This window comes from Schistosoma haematobium, chromosome 3 (genome assembly GCF_000699445.3).
Source record: "Schistosoma haematobium chromosome 3, whole genome shotgun sequence".
Taxonomy (NCBI): domain Eukaryota; kingdom Metazoa; phylum Platyhelminthes; class Trematoda; order Strigeidida; family Schistosomatidae; genus Schistosoma; species Schistosoma haematobium.
In genome coordinates, this window is record NC_067198.1 from 3,666,096 (window position 1) to 3,689,842 (window position 23,747).

Sequence of the window (23,747 nt, forward strand, 5' to 3'; positions counted from 1 at the left end):
TCGGCTTGCTCACGCGGCCTGGATCACAATAAAGTAACTAATTTATTTAGTCAACCACAGTAATAACCGTCAGCTCTTAGTAAGTGTATTTTATTTTACAGTGTCACTAACTCACTTCGCGCCCGATAATTTAATGTTTGCTGGTTCCAGAAACCACAATGCTTTGATAAAAACGTGTTATCTCAGATTTCAAAATAAAAAAACCCACAAATAATCACGAAAATGGGTAGAATTAATGCAGTTGAGTGGTTAAACTACCCTCTACTGCACTTTGGTAAAGACATGAAGCGCTCTGATTCAACAAGAAGCAACTTCGAAGAAATCAATTAGTCGATAGCAGACAGACTTTTAAGTTATTTTATAGCGGATGTGTTTTAATTTACAATTTTCTAACAAGCACCATATAAACAGAGTGATGAAGATTCAAATTTCATGTCGAAATCCACAAGTCGAAACAAGCCAGAAAAGGGAAAGAACATCAATGCATCTTTCATCGTTCAAGACGTGATCCCTGGAAAAGCTTCAGAATCAGAATGGTCAGCATGAAATTATTCGTTATCTGTTCAGGAATGAGTTGATTGAAGATGATTTTGCTGAAAAGACATGTTTTGATATCACCAAAGATATAGTTGATGAAACACTCAGTGCTATATTCCAGATATATTTAAAGGACCAATTAATACCTTTTACAGTTCATCAAGCATCTCTGTGCCTCATGCAATACATTGACGTAAATAGCGCCATACAATTTTGTATATTAAAATGCGTAGTTGGAATTCATGTCCTGCGATCAAGGAGAGCCTTATATTAATCTTAATCCAGAGTGGTTCGAAGATGAACGTACGTGCTGGTTTTTATAAACGGACTATGTTTGTTAGTTGCTGAATCAAGTAGAATAGATTCATGGGCTCAAGGAGCGATTTCCAAGACTTCTTATGCAAAGATTTCAGACAATCTACAACCCCAAAATAATCATCAGGTTTTACAAAGGCTTCAAAATAGTCTTATCCTCAGGTGGGTGCTTCCGTGTTTCATTTGACGAACGTATTTTTTGTCATGAACATAATGCTACTTTAGTAGTTTTGAATACGCATAGTATGATAGTTGAACTCGTGAGTCATTTAAAGCTAGACCACCATGGTAAACCTGGATGCACTGCACGGCCGTTTCGTCCTGACACGGGACTCCCCAGCAGTGCGCACCCACGGTCATGCCCGTGAGATTTTAACTCAAGACCTATCACTATCGCACGCGAACGCTTAACCTCTAGACCACTGAGCTGGGATCCAATGGTACAGTTGTTGATCGGAAAGGGAGGCAAAACGAAATGATGCACAATGGAGTAGGCGAGTATGCCAATTCGATTTTACCAGTATTTATAGTCAGATAAAAATAAGCTACAGACATGTGATGAGTGAGCTAAGAAATGCACACACGCATGGTCATAATATGACTTAAGAAAGATAGATAAAGTAGCTTTTTCTAGAGCTTTATGGGCTTAACATGGCGACCGACACTAAATAGCTCCTTGTAGAAAACAGCACATCGTTTAAATTAAATGTTTGATTTCAAAATAACACTGAAATGATGTATGGTTAACGTTATCAATACTCAGCGGAAAAGTACTATATCCGATAAAGTATAGTGTCCCGTAAGGGGTGAGTATATTATATGAAAGTGTTATGCTTATATAAAAAGGTACGTGCGTATCGTAAAGATGCGAATAAAATGAAAGTGTTAGCATGTTATTATGAGTCAGTTAGTAGGCGTACAAAAACGTAACATGCATTTATGCCTTCTGAAATACTACAAGTACTCTCGAGTTTTGCACGTAAAATAGGCTTGGATTAAAGCTTCTCGCTACACCACACTTCTTCTATCATGTTGAAGTTGTCGTGTAGGTTTTGCCTAAAGTTATTAGAAGAGCTTAGAAAGCTGATTCAGGCGTTCAGTTAGAAGACTTATCAGATCGTCCTTAAAGAAGAAAACACTAATATTCTTGTCAATTTGAGGTTGACGCTAATGATGTTACCCACGACAGTAGTGCAGTCTTACAGTTAAACTATACAGTTGTGGAAACGTACGTACTTACAAAGTTCTACGTTGTCGCTAGCTGACTGACTGATCCTATTATTAATCATGTCTAATTTTTCTTTAACAAATCAGTCGATTAGATAGAATGATAAAGTGAATGGATAACTGAATTAATCATAAACTTTTAGGTCTAAACTGAAAGTTCGAAACGATTAGATTTCAGAAGAGAGAGTCATGTGAGAATATATATAAACATGCCTTATGTAATCAAAACATTGGCAGATTTTTCGGCTAAAGTAGCACGACTTTAAGTTATCTATCTCTGGATGACGAGCAAGGTCAAAGAGTAGCCAGTGATCCCTCACTTTCATTTGTTGCAAAATATTAGTGATTTCAAGGATATTGTTGAGGCCCGAAACCAGACAAATACCTTGTTACTACATAGAACTCCTTAATACACTGTTGAATTTGTGATGTCATATGGAAATGATCCCAGGTTCGTTAGATCTTTTAATGTTCAAAAAGAATCATTTGTATAATTTAAACAAGCAAATTCAAGGTTTAAAACGTTCCAATTTATATATTTTATTTTATTATTTCAGAAATGAAGATGTCAGTGACAATAAAGCTATTCGTAAGGAGCATATTGTTGATATGTCCCATAGTGAAAATCTCCACCAAATATCTATTCGACAGAAGAAGCCTAAAAAGCTGAAAAACGATTTTAAAGACGGTAAACAAATTCCTTAAACATCTAATACTATTCATGCAAAAAATAATCACTGAAAATCGGAGATCACTGGTGTTACAAATAAATACTTCGTCCTATCTGTTGCATCACTTCGTCTGAGCTTCCGAAATTCATTTCACACTTATTCAGTATTTATTGGACGGTTTACACACCACTGAATCCCTAGTTATTAAGGTTACTTAACTTTGAAAATATTCATTGGAAAACAAGGTGAACTGATAAACATCTTTTTCACATGGTATCAAAATGAATCAAATTTACCTGCTACCAGGTCACTTGTTATTTAAGTCCATCCTAAACGAAAATGTGTGGGTCAGTATTGCTTGTTTCAATGAAAACTGTACACTAGTACTAAAAGCTGGAAGATGCTGATAATTAAAAGTTCTACTTTCTTACTTGGAATACTCATTATATGTTCTTAAAACAATGACATTCTTTGAAAGTTCTAAATTTACAGTTCCCCTTGTTCATTTTTATGACAAGATGTGATATACTTTTGTTTATTTGTGTCAGATAGTATTGATAAAGTCTTTAGTTTCAATATGCACACATTGTTATGGAGGAAACGTTATTGCGAAGAGCATCAACGTTTTTGGGATGATTGTTGTTAATAAGTGAATTGAGAACCGTTGAGAATCAAGACGTATTATCCGAACTTGAGGATATGAGCACCAATGACCATGCAGAAGATTGCATTCAGTACTATTACACCTCAAAACTACCATGATAGCTTAAGGGCATTCAGTTAAACTCCAGTGTTTCTCACCTTGACTTCTGTTGATCTGTAACATAACACAGTTTTCATTCAATGATTTATATAAGCTCATTCTTAATGTTTTTATTTGCAATAGCATCATCTACCATCGTAAAATAAGCCACTTGCCAGTATGATTTCCCGTCTCCACTACTCAGATCGCCAATCGACCAGCTTATGTTGGCACATTTGCATCTTGACTAGATAGTCATTATACCTGGCATACAGATAGAGGTGAAATCAAGGATTCACATATCGTACTTATCAATGAGTCATATCAAGGCAATCTAATTAGGGTGCACACATGGGATCCGGGACAGATCAATCCCAGTCCTGAATATCAACAACCAGGAATTACAAACCTTGTTTAATGACTTCATACCTTTTAAAGAAGTTACCGGCTATATGCCCTTGGTAGCTTAATGGATAATGACTTTGTATTTATAACGAGGTTCTAGTCTCACTGTAAATATCAAAAATGTGATGCAGGCATATCTAATTGACAAGTTTCAAATAAGATGAAACTCATGTCCGTAACATCGCTCCTAGCCATATACTAAATGTAATAAAACAATAAGATAAATCATATGGTTATTTCGCTTTTAGATGATATTGGCATCTAATAAACTTTCTTTCCAATTATAGATCACACCCGTATGCCTACCGATCGAGGAGATTCCATCCCTCAACTAACTAAACAGTTGAAAGATTCTACATGGAAAACATCTATAGAAAATGTTTCAATGGAAGTGAGATAATTTACTAATTCTTTTTTCAATTTCTTCAAAAGAATATCTCAGTTAAAAACGACAATACCAGTAAAGAATATAGTCTAACTAGAAAGAAACCAATGAAACCACTCATCAAACCACTGCCTGAAACTATGGTAATTATGGTCATTTTTGAGAGTATATACTAAAATATTCTGTCAGTTTTGTTTATTGTTAGATGTGTGATGGCAAACAACAGAAAGGTTTGTTTGATTTCTGACTGGACACCATTTTATGGGTCGTAGATAACCGTTGATGATAAGGCTCACACTAAAGCGAACCGATTACCTAGTGATTCCAGGTTCTCAATGGCTGTCTAACTTTGGTCGGTCTTGTCTTTTTTGCTACGTACATTAAAATTTGAACACTTAATTTCACCGTTTCGAACATTGTATTGATCATCTCTCAATATCATTCGTTCTGTCTCGTAGTACCAGCAAATTTTGGATATGTTACATCAGATTACACGATAAAGAAAACTAACTTTGATATTTCAGTTCAGTCCAGTTGTAAAAGACAAAGAATGCGATCATTCATAATTTTTAGATAAAAGCGCAAACTACTTTTTTATTTGATAGTAGTTAAACAGAACTAGTAAAATACTGTCTCAGGCTGAATTGGAGCATTTTCTAAAATTATATTTAGCTACAAAACAAACGAATCAATGGATCTGGAAAACTAGTTTTCGACGATGAAGGAAATCTACTCAGTGTACCTAAATTATATCCAGTCAATAAGAGGCAAGATGAATCATTCACGACTGATTCACATTCAAATGAAAGTGATAATAATATTTTGGGAAATAAAATTCCAATTCAATGGCGTTTTGTATCAGAGTCATACTGTAACAGTGCAAATAACAATCAGTTTGGCATAAAAATGAATAGTAAATTAAGAACAGCCAGATCGTCCATATTGAATGTAAGTTTTGTCTTTTCTGTATGTATTTTCTTTCTATCCGATATTGTGTTCTAATAGAATTAATGTTGGTGGTGATCGACTTGACCTCAGAGGCTTGATGCTAACTGGGACTTGTCAATAACACCAGCCTGTACTCTTGAGAAAGACAGTCCTGACAGTTGGACATGAATACATATCAACTAGATATGTAAACGTAAAACTCACCGAGAAACAATTGATATCCTGAAGGATGAAGAAATGTTTGGATTCTGTATCCCTTCCTCTTCTTTCACAAAAAGATGGCTTATGAAGGTGATATATCAGTTTCAGTTGAGAGCGTTTGATAGCAGACTACTCTGTAACAATACTTTGATGTGGTAGAAATATCATGTGAGAAATCATAGGATTCACAGTCAGCTTCTGTGTAGGAATAGTTACAAGGTTGGTGAAACTATAGACCTCTGGTAATTGAGATGTCTGAGTTATGTTTTACTCAAATCTAGATAATAGTAGGATTGATGAAGCCGGGAAACCATGATAATTTATGACTTTGATGATTGTTGCTTCTAGTAAGATGATATTTTGTTATAAATATTGAGCGATCTGACTTCAGACGATCGATAATGGAGCAGTCGTGATTATTTCTAAGGTTTCATCTGAATCACAAGTCGGGTTTTATCTTATAATTCTCGATCTTTGATCTCATTAATTTCTGTCAAAAGTGCCATTCATTTAGAGTTTCCTCTGAACGGTGACATTAACATTATTCCACCTCGTCTTCTCTTTAGTTCATTTTAATTCGAACATGGAAATAGAAAACAATGTTATCAGTAAGGTGAATATGAACTGGTGAAACTTGATTCTCCAAATGTGACTTGTATCCACATTGACTAATATCACAATTAAGGAAATTATTATTGATCTGTTTGAACCGCAATCGGCTTAATATTCGACTGAAATCTTTCCACTATTCAATCATGTTCTCCTGCATTTCTAACGACTCACTAATTGTGGAAAGAACTAAACTTACGTTTAACTAATACAAATTTAGTTTAGATTGATTGTCCGTATTTAATCTACACATACTCCATGTCCTTGTTCAGTCAATCAGTGATGATCAAAATAGGATCCGACACAAATATGTTTGTTTTGTCACACCTCAATGATAAACGCACTAAGAGTAAACTGACAAGATATAAATGAAAGTAGTTGAAATAACATTAATAACGGCATGTTAACTGGTTGGAGGTAGTCGGTAGTTAATCGTCGGAGTAGAACTTCATGTAGGCTATCACTTGTTAGTATGAATAGAGAGGGTAGTTTCATTCTTCGTGGAACTAGTACCTCGTGTAGGATCCAAACTTGTATCAATCAGTTTCAAGATCTAAGATGCTACCAGTAAGCTATTCGGGTCACCGTTCTACTTCATTGGCCATAATTCAGGAACCATATTTTTAAATAAGAAATGCAGAGTGTGTGAATGCCTGAAGGTTTCTCATTTTGTCGTTAGTGTTTAACTTACTTAATTGGTTACATTAACTTATTCATGGATTCTTTCTAAATATAGTTTTCAAATAAAGTGAGAACAAGAAATCGTAGTTTAGATTTAACTGGTGCCACAGTTACACCTGATGTAATACGTCTACAAAAAATTAAGAATGCGTGTATCAATTTGCCAAATACCATTGATCTGGTTGATTTAGTGGCTGGAGTGACAATATCTGATGGGGAACATTTAAAAATTGGTCAGTTAACGGTAAGTCGTTTTTACTGATTTATGTACGTTTTCTTGTATCTTGATTGAACTGACGCTTAGTGTAAATAGTTCTCACAAATGAACACAGTGTTGCACAAAGCTGACTACATAAATATCTACTTAGTAAATGAGTGTTACATCCACACTTGTTTAGTATTCCTTTAACCATTGCATTTCACTAGACTTGAACTAATACAGAATGAGGACAGGAAAAGGCGTAGATGACATTCCAAACGAATGAAATTACAAAAGGTACGGTAGCAAAAAGACAACACTATTGCCTCGAAAAGGCAGTGAGTAGGAGTTCCCTGACAGTGGTTGTAAACACGTGTCCACAAAAGAACATTTCGTGCGGGAGAGAGGACATTCCTTACCACCGGTCGAATCACAGCATTTCTCCTGTTAAATAAATCAGTTACACATATTCTCCATGTGAACGTTTTTCAAACGTCTATCATGATACCTAATCGTCAATTCAAATACTTTTATGAAATCAATTTCTTCAAAGTTTTCCGATACTTTCTCTAATCATAACGGATTTGATTAGTGAAGGATTTCAACAACGATCAGTGATCACAATGATTAACATGATCTTAGTTATTGTCAAGATGATAATCGATTTTAGTTTTCAGGAGGAAATAGATTGTACGTATCGATTTCTAATAAATCAAATTTTCAAATGAATCGATATTAAATCTAAAATAATTGTGTTGCATAAATATTTACGATTGGAGAAGTCACACCTTGAAACTATTGAATTAAGAGAAATACTACAACATAACTAGTTGTGGATAGCAGCAGTACACTAACGACCTCATATGGAACATTCAATTACACGACAGACTTACTTGATCAACCATGTTGAAGTCATAGTGTAACCTGTGGGTCCAGGATTCGATCCCACCATAAATGTGTATCAGTTCATGCTATAACATTTCAGGTCATCACAACTATAGGGAATCAAATGATCCAACTACAGTAATTTGTTGGACAAAGTGAACATTGTTATTTCATTTGACGAGCCAGTTGGACTGAATTGGTTAGGGTGATCGATATTCAAAACTCTACTTTTTCTGATGATGGAACATAATAAAACCAAAGTCAACAAAAAGAAATCGTTCCAGTTGATTACCTTTCATCATTTAAACATTTTATTTATGAATTTTAAAGCTGATTAATATTATTTTACATAATTAATATTTTAATACTTGAATGCATGATGTTGCGCACTAGTGACTAACTTCAATATGGATTTCATGGAGTTCTAGTAAAAAGCCAAGACCATTGGAGTTCGATTCGTGTCAGGTGGAGACAGTTGTCCACCTCAGACTATGGAGGAAGAGTTGTGCAATATCATGAATTGACGAAAGTTATACATGGACACCGTTGTAGGCCGGCTCAATGATCTAGAGGTCAAGCTCGATAAGGAAGGTTCTGCGTTGAAGTCTCCCATTAGGTAGGGATCGTTGATTCGCACTGCTGAGGAATCTAATACTAGAACAAAAGGGACATCCAATGCTTCAATGGTGGTTTCGTTTAGATCGATTCATGAATTCAACTATTAAAATTACTACACTCTCCACAAATTCTCATTCTGATAATAATTAATATTCTTATACCTTTATATTTCTATATTTCTAATCGTAGAATGAACAGTTCATGTCTATTCTGAATACAAACTGGAATAATCTCGACGAAATTCCACCAGTTAAAGCGAATTAATCTAATCAAACACAATGATTTATAATCTCAAAGTGTTTGTTCACATGGATCATTTACATTTAAGACAAAAATCGTCTCTTTTCTTTTTACATGAAACTGTGTTTTAAAACAAAAAAAATAATCACCATTACACATTGATATATTCAATTGAATTGGTCTTTTTGTTTTGTTTGAATTGTGGTGATGGGGATTGATGATCGGTGTAGGAGAAGGTTGAAAAGAAGGACAAAGTGATCAGACTGGAATGTATTTTGTCGACAGATCCCGATTATTGGTCTAGAGGTTAAGGATATTTGTATGGAACCGAAGATCTTAAGTTCGAGTCCCACGTGAGAGATCGTGCATGCACATTGGTAAAAAGTCTTATAATAGGATGAAATGAGCATCCACAACTCCCAGATTTTCAGTGGTTGTTCAACATCCATTGTTTCGTGATCTCATTCTAAAAACTCAACGACTTCCACAATCTTATACTGATGATTGTAAAGCGTTTGAAATATGAGACAACGAATATTCATTAGTATGATTATTTGATCGTTGGATAGATATTGTCATTTGATCAATATAATTCTATCAACATCATTAAGGTCTAGAGCAATATGATATCAGATACTACTTAGTGAATAATCAGCATACATTAAACTCTTATATGAAAGTGTGATACGTTCAGTCTTTATTACTTAGAATACAGATATATGAATTAAGTATATGCTTTTCAATAAATGCTATTCGCTTTCTATAATCATCTTATCCAAATGAATCATCCATGGAGGATTGTACGAGCATTAATCGAATTGGGTCACCGTATCACACACCTAATGATCATTCACCAATCAACCCAGAATTTGGTCAAACGAGCGGTTGAACATACTTCTTCTTCTTCTTCTTCTAAAGTATTCCTAGTCTGATGGATATAGACAGATTGCTGATAACACGTTGCATTACTGTAAAGTCAACACATCATATTAGTCATCCTCGCAACAAAGTTTCCATTTTATTTTCTATCACAAACAATCCTCAATTCACATACTGTCATTTATAAACGATGCATTCTGTCTTAAATCTGACCACATTTTGGATGATCCATTTGACAAAGATGGTTGTAGACACTGAAGAGAATTTATTGAAAAGTATATTCTTCATTCATTTATATTAAAAATCCCTTAGTGATTAAAATGTCTTGATTATATCCCAGTGATATCGTAACGAGCAAAGAAGTGAAATGAGGAAGACCGATTGATTGTTTAATGCAAAATAAATCATTTGCACATCTTCTTTGAATCGTCTCTTACAAGCTTCATTTTTCCTTCACTCGTGTTGTTATCTTGATTACTTTCGATTTTCTTCTGTCTTCTCTTCACTTTAATCCTCTCAACCTTCGGTTCGTAAACATTCCACTTCCGACTAGTGTTACATACTACTTATATGGACCTGCGTAAGTAGCATACAACACATCTCCGAATATTATGCATCAAAATCGAATACAGAATGTTCATAGAAGTCGGTAACTTTCTGAATTTGGAAGTAGTTTATAAAGTGATTATGTGAATATTGTTGTTTAAAAGAAAAACACTGTCATATACAGACAACAGAAACTTTATGTATGATCTTCATTGTTACTTCGATAAACTTAAGTTGAGTCAAATGAACCTTGATGAAAATCCAACTTACATTTTGTTTCTAACATTTATGTAATTACTCTGAATAGTTAATTACTTTAGATGAATTCCTCATTTGTTCTCTCGATTAATATTCTGTATTACATAACTGATTTCACAGTTTATTCTTCTATTCTACTAGATGTTTAACGTTAGTTTTCCCTCATTCACGGCCACTTCTGGCTAATTATTGTACAAATGTTATTTTCTATTTTATTGGTACGTTGTGGTCGAGTTGGTTGGTATATAAACAGATTATGTCTGAAATACAATGATTCATATCTCAGAGGCTGAAACTTGCGTTCTGGACTCAACTGGCTGGGCTAGACAGGAAATCAGGGCCAACCAAAACTCTAGGCCGTTCTTACGGGTTTTACGCGTTTCTGATCCGATCGATAAGACACTGATCTCTAATCTTTCAGTCAAAGACACAACAATTGGCACGGGTTAAAAATCGATCCAAGTTCAAGTCTCAACAGCATGTACCTCCATTCTAGTGTTGATTCCCACCCTGGAATTCAAAGCTATTAGTATTAGCTTCAAACGCCCTGGAGATAATGGACTAAGCTCTTGAAACAAAAATTATTAAATTCGATTTTGATGGAGTTTTGTTCTCTGAGCTGGATGGTTTGGTCATAGAGCTTTCATCGTTCTTCTGAACAACGTCATCAGCACAAACTTCAGATAGAAGTGAAGCGTTTGAATCTCTCCATATGTGGTTCACAGCTAGTCCTCTACACCTCGATGTTGATTGCATTTTGTTGACCTTATATTTGAACATTGTTTACTTCGTTGTTTTCGTTGTATGATCCATCGGTTTGATTTTCGTTCTCATATTTGTGCATAATTTTCCTGATTGGTTGATTATTTAGGTCGATTTCAATGTGCTTGTTGATTGCTGATTGATCTGACTGCCAAGCTCATAAAAATTCTCTGATGTTTTTGAAATTTCTTCTATCCAAGATTTCCACACTTTTCCAGTGAAATAAGTGTCAGCACTTGTCCACATGTATTGATATAAGTGAGGACATTTCCTCACAAACATAGGAACAAAAATCAAACCAATGGGAGACACAACCAAAACAAGGAAGTAAACAATGACGAATTTAAGGTCAATAAGAACCAATCAACATCGAGGTGTACAGGATAAGCTTTGAACTGCATATGGAGAGATTCGAACGCTTCACTTCTATCTGAAGTTTGTGCTGATGATGTCGTTCAGAAGAACGATGAAAGCTCTATGACCAAACCATCCAGCTCAGAGAACAAAACTCCATCAACATCATCCACCTGAGCTACAAATCCTCTCCACCATCCTAATAAATTCCAGTCCCGACGTGAACACCAACACCAGGATAGAGGTAGATCCAACTGACGAATCCCAAAGTGTATTAAACTCGCATCTTGGATTCCGCTCCTAACTATTATCCATCTTTACTTAACCACTGATCTGTGTATCGGAAAATAGTGTTTTTTTGTTTCAAAATGACAATTACAAACAACCGAAAATTAAGAAGCATTGTACAGTAGTTTCGTCCAAGTTTAGTGCTATTCAAAATTGCATCACAGTGATAGAACATTGGATCGAACCCAATATCTTTATTTTACGTAGTGGTCACATTGTTCATGATTCACACCGATAATTTTCGGTCAGTGTGATAGACAGAACAACCATCGTTCACCTTCATAAGAAGTAATTTGTTTCACTTCCGACAACTCGCTAAAATATCTCTAAGATTTTTGTGGGAATTAGTCAGCAGTGAATACGCGTCTGTTGGTATGAGGGAACGTTTATGATTGCGTATAATGTAGGTAGTAGAATACGACCCAGTGATTCGGAGATATTGTAATTCCCAGGTATCCGGATATCTCAGGTTCCTTAGCTGTAATGTATCTTGAGCGCCTATTGCTAAAGGATCTCATACTTGGATGAAACAACCAGTTTTTGGTAACTGAGTTTGTTGGACTATGAACATTTAAAAAATGAACTACTCTGAACTTGATTAGATAATGATGAAAGTGATGGAGCGACAAGTAACATATGCAAATGTAAATTCAACTGTCGAATAGATCCTCCTGAGTTCTGTCTAAAAATATTTACCATTACAAACTTTCTTCAGCTAAACACCATACGAACGAGTGAGTACTGTTGAGCTATTTCATATCTAACACGCTATTACTCAGTGACGCGTACACACGACCTTTCTGGGGGTCAAATCCACCATTGTGAAGTTATTAAACTCCACTGATCTATTATTCATTTACCCCGCTTATACAACGCCGTTTCTTTACCTATAAATTTCGATCAATATATTTGAGTGACTCTAATCCGCAATAGATCTATCTAGGCTTAAATAATTACTTGACAGTTTCCCTAAGGTTATGACATTGGATAATCTCGGTCGGAATACCTCAAACAATACTAATTTCACTTTATCATTGCAGCTGTGCCTTGCAGAAGTACTTCGCACGGTCACTCGTTAGTATCAGAGTAGTTGTCATAAGTGATTTGTGCTAATGAATAATGTTAGTTACAGTGATTTATTGGCCAATCTCATAAAGAAATCAATTCTCTTGCAAATTGTTGTTAATCTACTTTGTCAAAATCAGTGATTATATTCATTTGGCATGTGCATAACTCTTCTTTTTCTTCTGATAGATGAATGAAATCTCTACAGCATCCATTGAGGAGACACAGATTATCCAAAAAACAATCAATAACATGATAAATACTAGAAACCAACAGCACCAAATCACCATGATGGATGAACAGTCACTGAATTGTCTTCTGATTGGTATGAATCCGTCACAAGAAATCCTTAAACTGATCCTGGCTTTATACACTCTGAAACTACCAATTCATTCACTACCCAAAGAGAATAAAGCTACTCAAACTGAAGATCCAACAAATACGTCACTTATCTCAGGTTATACAGGACTGTCATCACGATGTGTGAGTATTTCACAAGTGGCTTCCAGTATATTCAGTTCAAACAGAGAAAATTCAATGAACGACAGTCAAGAAAAGAATTCATGTCCATTTATTCGAGTTGTAACGCATAAAAATGGTATACTCGTTCATTTGGGCCAACTGGTCAGTTTATCTGAGGATCAGAAATCATTTATCATGCGCAATGTGATTAGTTTCGACCCGTTAAGAGTACATGAACGAACAATTTCAACATTAGAACCAGCGGAAATTCTTGCACTCACTGAATCCAAACTTCAAAGTCAACATGGTAAAAGGGGAAATTTATTGTCTGATTATTTACAAAATCAAATGATGTTCAATGCTTCAGAGAAGTAAGCTTGCTTTTCAAGTATGTTTAATTCTGTCTTGATGTCTGATAATTTGGTAAATTTTTGTTTCATTTATATTAACTTTCACTCACTGCATCTGTGTGAATTGACTGTATAACCAACTCCATTCGATGTAACCCGAAACAGACTAAATCCGTGTTCTCATTCTCACTTGATGTCACTGTTAAACAAAACTCATATCAAAAACACAGACCAATGAGTTCTGACCCATCAATATACCAACTATGTATTTCTTCACACAGTTGGTAGGCCGTCCAAATTCCCACGAGTGAAAGATATCAGGTCTTTCGCCAAACGCTTATCTTTTACATTGTTGAATCGTCATCCGATAATCCCCACTCCTAGTCTTAGTCTATTCGACATTAAGCTAGGCGACTACACAAAGTGCTGACTGTTGAGAAATTCCATACCATGGCAACATGACTACCTAGTGCCTTCTAGTTTACACTGGTACTGCAACCAACATCCATCCATAATGAAAATCAACCCACATAAAACAATTCGAATTGTTAGTTAGTGTATTTGCGTCTAAACCGAATGCCTGGTTCTGTACTTTGTAACTTTCTTTTATGACAATAGTTTTGTTCTTTTAATACGCGGTGCCTTAATTTGTCTAAGTTTATGGAAACTTAAGTTGTGGATGCGGTTTATTCAAACACTTCTAATTGTCGACAAATTTCCCCAAATACATGACGTAAGGGGGAAAAAGCGACATTTCCCCTTTATTTACGCTGTCGTCCGCTTTATTTCCCCTTTATTCGCCTTTATTTTCCCTGTATTGGTTGCTTGGGTCTGTCATACTTGATGAGTAAGATTGAACAGTGTCACATAAAGTTCAAAACGTAGTCTGGTGTCAACTTTAAAACTAATGTCAGCCCGAGAATATTGATCGTTTGTGTGATGTTAGCTTGAAACTCCTTGGAATTATTTACCGTGGACCGACAGCATGAAACTAAAGTTTAATTTCGAATAATATTGTATAATACTGATGAATAAATCTGGTTGAGACGTTCTAGTTAGGTATCTTTACGATATCATTGATTATCATTAGAGTTGTATACAGCATCCAGACAAGGATATGACTGCAAGTATATGTTATACATAGGGTTGGGAAGAAGCAATGTATTACGCTATCATAGAGTACAAATTATAAATACTGAATGCATAATGCCCCCTAATCATAATGCCAATACCCATCAGAGTTATTTCACATTGAATTCATTAATAAATTAAACTACCATGTGTCAGTTTGATGATGGACACACGTATGCTACAAAACGATTTAATCGTTTTCATATGTACATCATTTGGTTCATTCACTGTCAAAAGTCCATTTAAACATAGTGAAAGTCTTGTGAAAGTGTTTTAAAATGCATTTGAAGCTGTGTGAAGAATGTGGAAGTCAAACAGGCCATGCCATCACGTGAACACGTATTTCTGTTGATTTACCTAACTAATTGAAAATGTGATTATTATCCTTTGATAAACTAATCAATACTGACGTTCAAATCTTTGTCCTCTTTATTGAACAAGATTCGTTGTCACAAATCAATACCACTTGAAGTATACTTGAAATGGTGTTAGTTTTTACATTCTGGACCCTACAATGTAACTGATACTATTGTGTAATATTTGAATTTACAAAGAATTTGAACTTCTTCAGTAGCCTCCAGGTGATTATAACGATCTTTAATGAGGGATATTTGACATGCGTAACCGGTATCCTGTTAGTTTGTTGGAATTTCAGTATTCAGAATGATAAAATACTTTCTTTCCACTTCATCTAACACAGTGAGGAATGGTCAGGTTAGATGCAGGCCACTAGATAAAAACTGAAAATTCATTGATGAATTTATGTTATCTCACCTACTTAGGCTTCTATGGTATACGTTCAAAGTACAAGATTCACCACATACCTTGATATTAATTCCTGAGTGGCGTGGAAATCAGTCGGAAGCGAGCTAGAGGCGATTAAACAAAGTTACTGACTGCTGATCTGAGTCATGTTGGTTGATGCTGGAGTTCAAGCAACAACCGTGATCAGTAGTCGAAAACATGCAGCTGGCAAGTCCCAAAAAGATTGGGCATGACTCCTGGATTCCACTGCTAGCAACATCACATGTATTCTATTAAACAGGTTGACGATGTTAGGTGTCATAGGTATCAGTGCTGTCTTATCATTAGTACGTCACTTTCTAGGTTATGAGTCTCGGTATTATCTCATACTTATTCTACAAACCCATTACGTTTCTCGAAGCTAGTTCTCCGTTTTATTGTGATTATTTACTACAATCATTCCGATTCGTTTGCTATTCATTATTTCTAATTTCATCTTTGATATACCAACGTGATACGATATAATAATCTGTGCCCAACCACGTTTCTGTTACGCGACACACCAACCGTGACTGATTCATTGACCGATCCACTTTGTCCTGAGGACTTACCTGGCACAAATAACCGTCAGGTGACAATTAGTTTCCTTCACGATAAAACAAAGTCATATTTAGCGTTATCAGTGCCAAAGACGAGGTTTTCGCTAGCATAAACTATAAACATTTCTTATAGATAGATTTTTACTGATTGCTTGTCTATAATGTTGACAAATTATAGGGTGGCGGTAAAACGCAAGCCAAATCTGTCAATATCTCTAGTTCATCATTCCCAAAATGCCCAACATCTACACCACATTTGACAAATGGTCGATATTATCAAATAAGTTTCATCTATCTGATTTTCAACAATACAAGAGTCCGATTTTACTGTTTCTCATTCATGCTGTAGATTCAGTCAAGCTTATTAATGAAAATAAATATGCACTCATCTTTCTTATCATATCATAGTCTGAAAATTTCAGTCGATCAACATAAAACTGTATTTGATGTTAGGTGGCTGTAACTAGTCGTTTCGATGCTCACATTGGCCCAGACTTTCATGTCACTTGGCTTTCATTAATGAAATGTGCACATGATCCTGAATCAAGTGTTAATTCAACCCAGTAAGCTTCAACCTGGCTTTCCTAAATATCTACTGACATTAAGGGGTTCTAGGCGCCAGTTTAGAGAAATTTTGAATTATAAGAAAACAGTTAAGCGAAAAATATAGTTCCGACTAACAGACAAGATTTAAGTTGGAGTGCCATGGAGTTCTGAGCAAATCTCAAGCAGAAGTGTTGTACAGCTTATTTCATACGAAAAGCTAAGTAAAAAAGAGCTAGAACCTACCATTACTTAGTCAGTAAGACGTTTTAAGTTAATTAATTAACTTGAACGATTCTTAAAATAACAATGAGAAAGTGAATAATTTGCGATGTAAAAGGGAACACAAACAAATACATTTAAGGTTTTCACAAACCAGGAATATAGTAGGTGAATTTGTGAGGACAACTTAAAGGTTTCTAGTATGTGAAATCATGCAGAAGCTGTACATGTATTTATCATCATGGCTACCAAGTATTATTCCGTACTCGATTCCTAAATATCGCTACTAACTTCATAACTTAACCTTCACTCCTAATCCGACCCCTTCTCGAGTTGTCTAAAGAATAGTGCTTTCACTCTCATGGTCATTTGAAAACCACGGTCAAACACAGCTCTGTCAACAATTATTCTGCAAACTAATATCATTATTAAAATGATTCGCAACCTCGGTGAATAGCTTAATGTAATTGGGTCTTCATCTGAATGAAGTAGTCTATCAACATCGTTGTATGAAAAACACGGAAAAACAACGACAAGTTCGCTTTCAAAATATCCGTCTGTAATCAAACGTTCACTGTTATTTGGTTTTTATTTGGATTAAAGTGTCTACATCCATAGAGATAGAAACAACAGAAATAGTAAGATATTACGAAATAGAAAGACGAAATGAGAATACCCCCGTTATTCATATAAAAGCATAATTAAATAAATTTACTTGTGAGCGCTTGTCCATGTACACAAAAATGAAATGAAGAAATAAAATTGAAACACCAAAGTTTAAGAATCAAATCAATTTATTTAAACATTGAACTAGTTTCCCCATGTTCTTCAGGAAATACAAATGTTCGTTAAATACGCAGAGAAGTAAGGAGCATAAGGATAATTGAACATTGAGTCTAAATTGTTTGTTTTATCATCCATTTAACAAGTTGCCTAAATCACCACGCATCCGCCTTTTTCTTGCAATGGATTATCTTTCTTACTCGCAAATCCTGAAACAAGACAATCTTTTTCTCGATTCTGCTCCATATACACAATCATTTCTTGCACACATTCAGAAACAGGACGACGATTTAAATTTGCTTCTTGACGTAGTTGTTCAACTAGTTTACGTTATTGGCTCAAAGTTGAGATGGTTTGTATTTTGACTGGACTGTTACTTTTGTCTGATGAGAATCCTGGAAGACGAAGGAGCAAAACAGATCAACATGTAGGATAGATGAATATTGTAGTGTTTTGAACATAAACATTTAAAGGTTATGACTTTCATTTCGGATAGACAGAAGTCAGTGAATGGATCACTAGAATGAACACTGTTCTGCGTACCTGATCGGACCAGTGTAGCAGTATCATCCGATGGCTGTCAACTGTTTATTGTGAATATTTATCCGTACTTGGAGGAGAGTGTATTTATCAATAACTGTCAACACTAGCTTAACTGTACTTGGTGAAATCGGTAACATAAATCAATCTGAGGAGCTTCATTGAAGCACTCTGTGGCACTTAATACACAGATTCTGATTACGTTGTGTTGTAGAAGTTGATAAATACACTCGTGGTCTATCAAAGATACTTACATAACTAGTGAACATTTACATGCGGTGTACTAATAAATTTTAACAGATTGGCATATTGAGGTTAAATTGTTTAGTTTGTACTTTATATTATGGACTTTCGTTGATCGGATAATTCTGTTAACCGTCTAAGCTTAATCTCAATAAGTGCTATGGATATCCAATGTTAAGTAATATTCCAAGACGAAGCAGTTGTTCACTGCTCCCTGGTTTCAATGATTATTTCATTTAAACTGGAAATTCAGGTCAGATTATTATCGGATAATTCCTTCTACGATGCACTACACAATAATCCTTTCGCTTAGTTATTCTCCTAGTTGAATACTTTAGTAATTCAAGCAGTTGATTATAATTTTCTGGATCAGGATTTCAACACTGTTCCGTGTAATCCGCTTCGAATAGCTCAGCTATCATTGTGATTAAGTTTTATTGTAGAAATCTTATTGTCTATAAGTAATCCATAACTATGAATATCACAGTTCTACAGTAGTTTACGCATGGTAACATCTCAAATGATGATACTTTGTCATATTCCATTCAAACAATGGAGAGTGCCAGAGATTTTCTCTTAAACACAATAAAATAATGCTAATAACCATTCGAATCACAGAACACATTGGTCAAATCATTATTCAACTTACTGAATGTAATTTAATCACAAGTTTCCAAATTATGAAAATGAATAAATAAATCGTCAAACTAACTTTTCATTATTATTTATTCAACGGATTTATATTCCTTCTTCCTATCGATCAATACCCTTGAGAGTGGGAACAAGGACAACTGATTCATCCAATCAAAATACAGAAGATGAAATCAATAATCCAATTTTGATTGGTCGAATTTCATTTTAGAAAATCGATCAGTCATTGGATGACTGTCTACATGTGTATGTATTATATTCTCATTCACAGGCAGCTGCAGGCATACTGTGTTCTGTACTATTGATGTGGACTGATATAAGTAGTGTGTATCAACGGTCGAACGAGGAAAGCCTGGCAGCAGAATCTTAATAAGATCGAAAGGAAGAAAACGAGAACAGAGTGATTGGTATGTAAATGAAGTGACAATAAATTTTGAGAGAATCAGTGGATAGTTTGTAAATGAAATGTTTACTGTATTGTTCTCAGATTTTACCATGATATTCTGTAATGTCACATTGAGACGCATTTGGCTGACCCCATAGAAACGAGAGTCTTTCGATATTTTTCAGTCAACACTCGTTTTCATTCTCATCAAGGCAAATGCATAACAACACATTTTATGTATTGTATAACAATATATTATTCACATACCAATGAATAGAAACTCGAGTTTTCGACGCTTAATGGCCTGGAGTAAGCGGCTTCCTCGAATAGTAAATAATATTGTTCAGGTTAACTTAAGTTTGACTAATACAATTATTAAGTCTCTTTCTTCGGCCTTGTATTCTGGGACGCTTTATTTCTCTAGGCTAACTATTATTAAATCAAAACACGATATGGACAAAAACGTCGATATATTTCGTTCGCAAACAGAGAATTAATTCAGTGAAGTAAAAAATGTCATTTTATACACGAATTTCACACAGGAAAATTTTTATAGTTTTTTTTAATTTACCTACCAGTGTCGATCAGTTGAAAATGGACCTACTGCTGAGCCCCAACGGCATCTTCTCTAAAATGTGCTTTGATCAGGCCTCTGTCCTGTTAACAACAATTCCTGAATAGAAAAGAATATTTCTTACATACGACCGATTCTTATGAATGTTTCTGTCATGTCAATGGTTGTATATCTTCGACCAGTCCGTGATCTACGTAACATTCAGCAATCCTCACGTACTCAAAACCGATAATCTTCATGTGACCACCTTTGAGAAGAGATTTCAAGAAAGACAAGCTAATTTCATCTGTGACGAGTATGTGGAAGGCACCTACGAAAAACAAAGAAAGATGGTCGCGCAATGTCATGAATTGATTGAATCTAGATATTCACATCTTTGAATGTTCGTTCATTGATCCAAAGGCTAAGCATTCACTCACGCGACCGAAACTCCTGTGTTCGACTCTCGTTTATGGGGTTTTATTTACCTATTATCTGATTCCAGTTATATCGCAGGATGATTTTTACTGAAATATACATGTTGCCCATCCTCATATGTAGTTATTGACTTAGTGAATAATGGAATAAATTAGGTTAAATACGAGAATGGATGTTGAGTGCGTGTATTTCGTTGAGCGGAAAGCGAAGCGAACCCAAATGACGCTCAATGGAGAAGATGAGTGAGCCAAATCTATTTAAACAAGCGTGAATTGATATTTGTAGTCAGACAAAAATAAGTACAGACATGTGATGAGTAAGAAGTGAGCACACATACGCTTAAATAAAACAGTCAAGGTAGATAAGTGAATAAGTGACAAGGCTGGAGAAGAATGGATAAACTTGTTCGTTCAGAAGCTAGAATAACATATGTGTACTTGACATAGGGCCAGCCATTACAAAGTCACTCATAGGAATCGAAGTTGAGGACTATTGAGTCTATCGAAACGTTCGAATTAGCCAATTAAGATACTCTCAAAATCGAAGTTCGCAAAACAAGTATTTCTCTAAAACAGCGGTTTTTTATTTAATAATATACAAAAATTAGTTACAAATCTCAACTTGTGTGGTACCTGCGACTTTTCATGCATGTTTTTGTTGAAATAAATAAGGCTTTCTGTGATAGTAACAAAGAATAATAATAGCATGCGATAGTGCAAAAGACAGCTGTAAGCTGTGTCTAAACTTGGTAACAGTTTTTCAACAAGCGAAAACCGAACCAAGAGCCAACAATATGGGAACCGTTGCGTTTATTCATGAGTTAAATAAATACGCGAAATTGTAAATAACTGCGTACTCTCAACTTCAAGACTAGTGGAATTGAACCGAGTCTGTTGTGAGGCAGTTAATCACAGAAAATAATGGTGCACGGTCGCCAAATATCGTGGGTTCAGTGTTTTAGAGGTTAAGCGCTTGAGCGCAAGATCGAAGGTCCTGGATTCGAGTATCTTATACGCGGTCGTGGATGCGCACAGCTCACCAGTCTCATACTAAGACGAGACATTCATTTGTAGCGTGGTGTCGAGTCGCGGTTGACTATGAACATCGCTACCAAAAAACACGTGCCAAATAAATCAGAAGGCGAAAGTAGAACGTAACCAAATAAATCCATAAAATCCCCGAGAAGCCGAATCCCAGAAGGCAATTAATGAACCAAATCGAGATATATATTTGCTGGCGATCTCGTGGTATCGAAAGGATACCGAGATCGTGGCAGGATACAACCTTGGTTACAGAACGTAACCGAATTCGCGCGAAGTCACAATCAAAGTGTGTGTATCAGAATGGAAGCACAATATAGCTGTCATTAGCACAGTCAAACAAAAGCACATTAAAACAAGCACTGGTACAGTTGGTTATAATAACAATTGTTTTTATTAAACCAGTCGTGTTCTCGTGATAAATGCGAGTCACTACACATTCATTTACGTTATCGATCTATCAGAAAAATGTAGTGACAAATAGAATATTACAGATAGTCTGTACTATTGAAGAATTTGAACTTATTTACGCACACAGGTGAACTCGATAAAATAGATCAATGGACAGAGTCGTGGCAAAAGTATGTGTACAAAGATTTCCGATCACTGATTGTAATAAGGAACAAGCAGTTTTACGGATAACTAAAGTTATGTTAATGAATTCGTCATTTTTGTAGTGAAACTGTTGGTTTGATTACAGTTTTGTTTCTTCTATTCAGAAGCGAAACCTTGCTACTGTTTAACTTTGTATCAAATTTCATATATATACCAACTTCATCAACTATCGTATACGTTCCTATGTGGGTACTAACAGTACATAAATGTGAGTCACTACAAGTCTAACCTCAGTCAACTGCCTAAGTTGCCTGGTGAGGTCATCTTTATTATCCAGTAGCACCGCGAAGAGGCCTCGGGCTGTATTTTGCTGCACCGACAGGCAATAATAACCCACACTCTAGAATAACACTCATTATAGATTTTGAATTAACCTTTCAATGTTCAAAAGATCGGACTCTTATTTTCATCTACGTATATAAGTGATCAAATTATCACTCGCTATTGAATGATTCTGAATGGTTTAAACGGTGATTAGGAGACGACAACATACAACAATGTCACACACAGACTAACTTAATTTTTTCTTTCTACTTTCTATAGTGTTACGGTTACTCTGAATTACCACAAAGTGAAGTAAAAGTCACTTTTATTTTCCATTTAATTGACGGTTATTGTCCGTGTTTGGGAGTCGAGTACTGTTAGTACCCACATAGGAACGTATACGATAGTTGATGAAGTTGGTATATATATGAAATTTGATACAAAGTTAAACAGTAGCAAGGTTTCGCTTCTGAATAGAAGAAACAAAACTGTAATCAAACCAACAGTTTCACTACAAAAATGACGAATTCATTAACATAACTTTAGTTATCCGTAAAACTGCTTGTTCCTTATTACAATCAGTGATCGGAAATCTTTGTACACATACTTTTGCCACGACTCTGTCCATTGATCTATTTTATCGAGTTCACCTGTGTGCGTAAATAAGTTCAAATTCTTCAATAGTACAGACTATCTGTAATATTCTATTTGTCACTACATTTTTCTGATAGATCGATAACGTAAATGAATGTGTAGTGACTCGCATTTATCACGAGAACACGACTGGTTTAATAAAAACAATTGTTATTATAACCAACTGTACCAGTGCTTGTTTTAATGTGCTTTTGTTTGACTGTGCTAATGACAGCTATATTGTGCTTCCATTCTGATACACACACTTTGATTGTGACTTCGCGCGAATTCGGTTACGTTCTGTAACCAAGGTTGTATCCTGCCACGATCTCGGTATCCTTTCGATACCACGAGATCGCCAGCAAATATATATCTCGATTTGGTTCATTAATTGCCTTCTGGGATTCGGCTTCTCGGGGATTTTATGGATTTATTTGGTTACGTTCTACTTTCGCCTTCTGATTTATTTGGCACGTGTTTTTTGGTAGCGGTGTTCATAGGTAATCCGATTACGACGCCACGCTACGGACTAATAACCCACTGTCGTATCGTTGAACAACTCGTGTTACAACTCGACGCTCACTAGGACAGTAGCATTAGTTGATAGACATAAGAACTGATATATATATACATGCTTTAGTCACTTTCCTTCATAATGTCACTGTGTTATTGCTGTGATTCGAGATGAGAGGCAACAAGCGTGTTCGGTGTTAATTTTTAACTGCATAACTTGATA

At 35.4% G+C, this 23,747-nt stretch overlaps 2 protein-coding genes across 2 annotated transcripts; both read left to right on the plus strand.

Moving 5' to 3' along the window:
• The first annotated feature begins 405 nt into the window (after window positions 1–405).
• On the plus strand, window positions 406–8,839 carry MS3_00004832 (uncharacterized protein). Its single transcript, XM_051212801.1, has 9 exons — window positions 406–730; window positions 771–840; window positions 879–1,014; window positions 2,637–2,767; window positions 4,185–4,288; window positions 4,330–4,425; window positions 4,955–5,230; window positions 6,777–6,965; window positions 8,613–8,839. The coding sequence occupies exons 1-9, from the start codon at window positions 716–718 to the stop codon at window positions 8,685–8,687; spliced, it is 1,092 nt and encodes a 363-aa protein (XP_051068717.1). The 5' UTR covers window positions 406–715; the 3' UTR covers window positions 8,688–8,839.
• Window positions 8,840–13,103: 4,264 nt separating this feature from the next.
• On the plus strand, window positions 13,104–13,652 carry MS3_00010558 (uncharacterized protein; the record flags this gene model as incomplete). Its single annotated transcript, XM_051218933.1, has 1 exon — window positions 13,104–13,652. The coding sequence occupies one exon, from the start codon at window positions 13,104–13,106 to the stop codon at window positions 13,650–13,652; it is 549 nt and encodes a 182-aa protein (XP_051068718.1).
• Between the last annotated feature and the right edge of the window lie 10,095 nt (window positions 13,653–23,747).